Source organism: Myotis davidii, unplaced genomic scaffold (assembly GCF_000327345.1).
Source record: "Myotis davidii unplaced genomic scaffold, ASM32734v1 scaffold826, whole genome shotgun sequence".
NCBI lineage: Eukaryota > Metazoa > Chordata > Mammalia > Chiroptera > Vespertilionidae > Myotis > Myotis davidii.
The window spans coordinates 455250-456077 of NW_006297142.1; the positions used below are offsets into that span (position 1 = coordinate 455250).

The following is an 828-nucleotide window of genomic DNA, read 5'->3' on the forward strand; positions in this document are numbered from 1 at the left end:
CCTCCCCTCAGGTTCATGCCGGGAGCGGGAGGAGCTAGTGTTAGTCTCCTTTTACAGATGAGGGGTCTGGGCTGGGGTGCACCCGCTCCCGCAGGGGCCCCCCGCGTGTAGACGGGTCAGAGCTGAGATTGGACCCCAGGCTGTCTGGCTCCAGAGCCTAGGTGTAGCTGCCACACTGTGCTGCCTGCGGAGCTGGGGCTCCCAGTGCTCCCCGATCCACCCCCACCCCCTCTGCAATCCCGTCTCAGTCGGGGCTCAACACTCTGACCCGAACAGGGAGCCTCGAGCGGCCGGCTGCAGGGCCCCCCCTCCTGCCGCAGGCGCCAGAGGCCTCTACCTGGGGAGACAGCAGCTTCCCTGCAGTGAACACTCACCTGGTTCTCACACAGCGAAGGAGTAGACCTAGTCACCCATTTCACAGATGAGGAAACAGAGGCTCAGAGAGACTAGGCCACTTGCCTGGGATACGTCTGATTCCAGAGTCCATGGGAGTAATTCTAAAATCCTGAAAGGGCAGGGAAACGACTCTTCGCCATCACCTTTCCCTCCTTCTCAGGAGCGTTGAGGCCTGAGGCCACCTTACAGCAGGGCGAGCGGAGGGGACAGCCACGCTGCCTGGGTCCTCGTCCCCGTGAGGCGGCCGTGGGGTCTCCGGCCCCCGCTGCGGAGCTGGCTGAGGCCTTGGGGGGAGGGCCGGGGCGAGGTCCCTGCAGCCGGGGCCCTGCTGTCTTCCAGCTATCCTGGTGATCGAGTTCATCTACGCCATCGTGGGCATCGTCTGGCTCACTCAGTACTACACCTCCTGCAACGACCTCACTGCCAAGAACG

At 63.8% G+C, this 828-nt stretch overlaps 1 protein-coding gene across 1 annotated transcript in view; it reads left to right on the forward strand.

Annotated features, from left to right (window-relative positions):
• DAGLA (diacylglycerol lipase, alpha) overlaps positions 1-828 on the forward strand; it is a 33883-nt gene that overhangs the window by 13668 nt on the left and 19387 nt on the right. The window contains exon 5 of the mRNA XM_015569810.1: positions 736-828. Within this exon, the coding sequence (XP_015425296.1) occupies positions 736-828 (93 nt within the window). The remainder of the gene's footprint in view (positions 1-735) is intronic.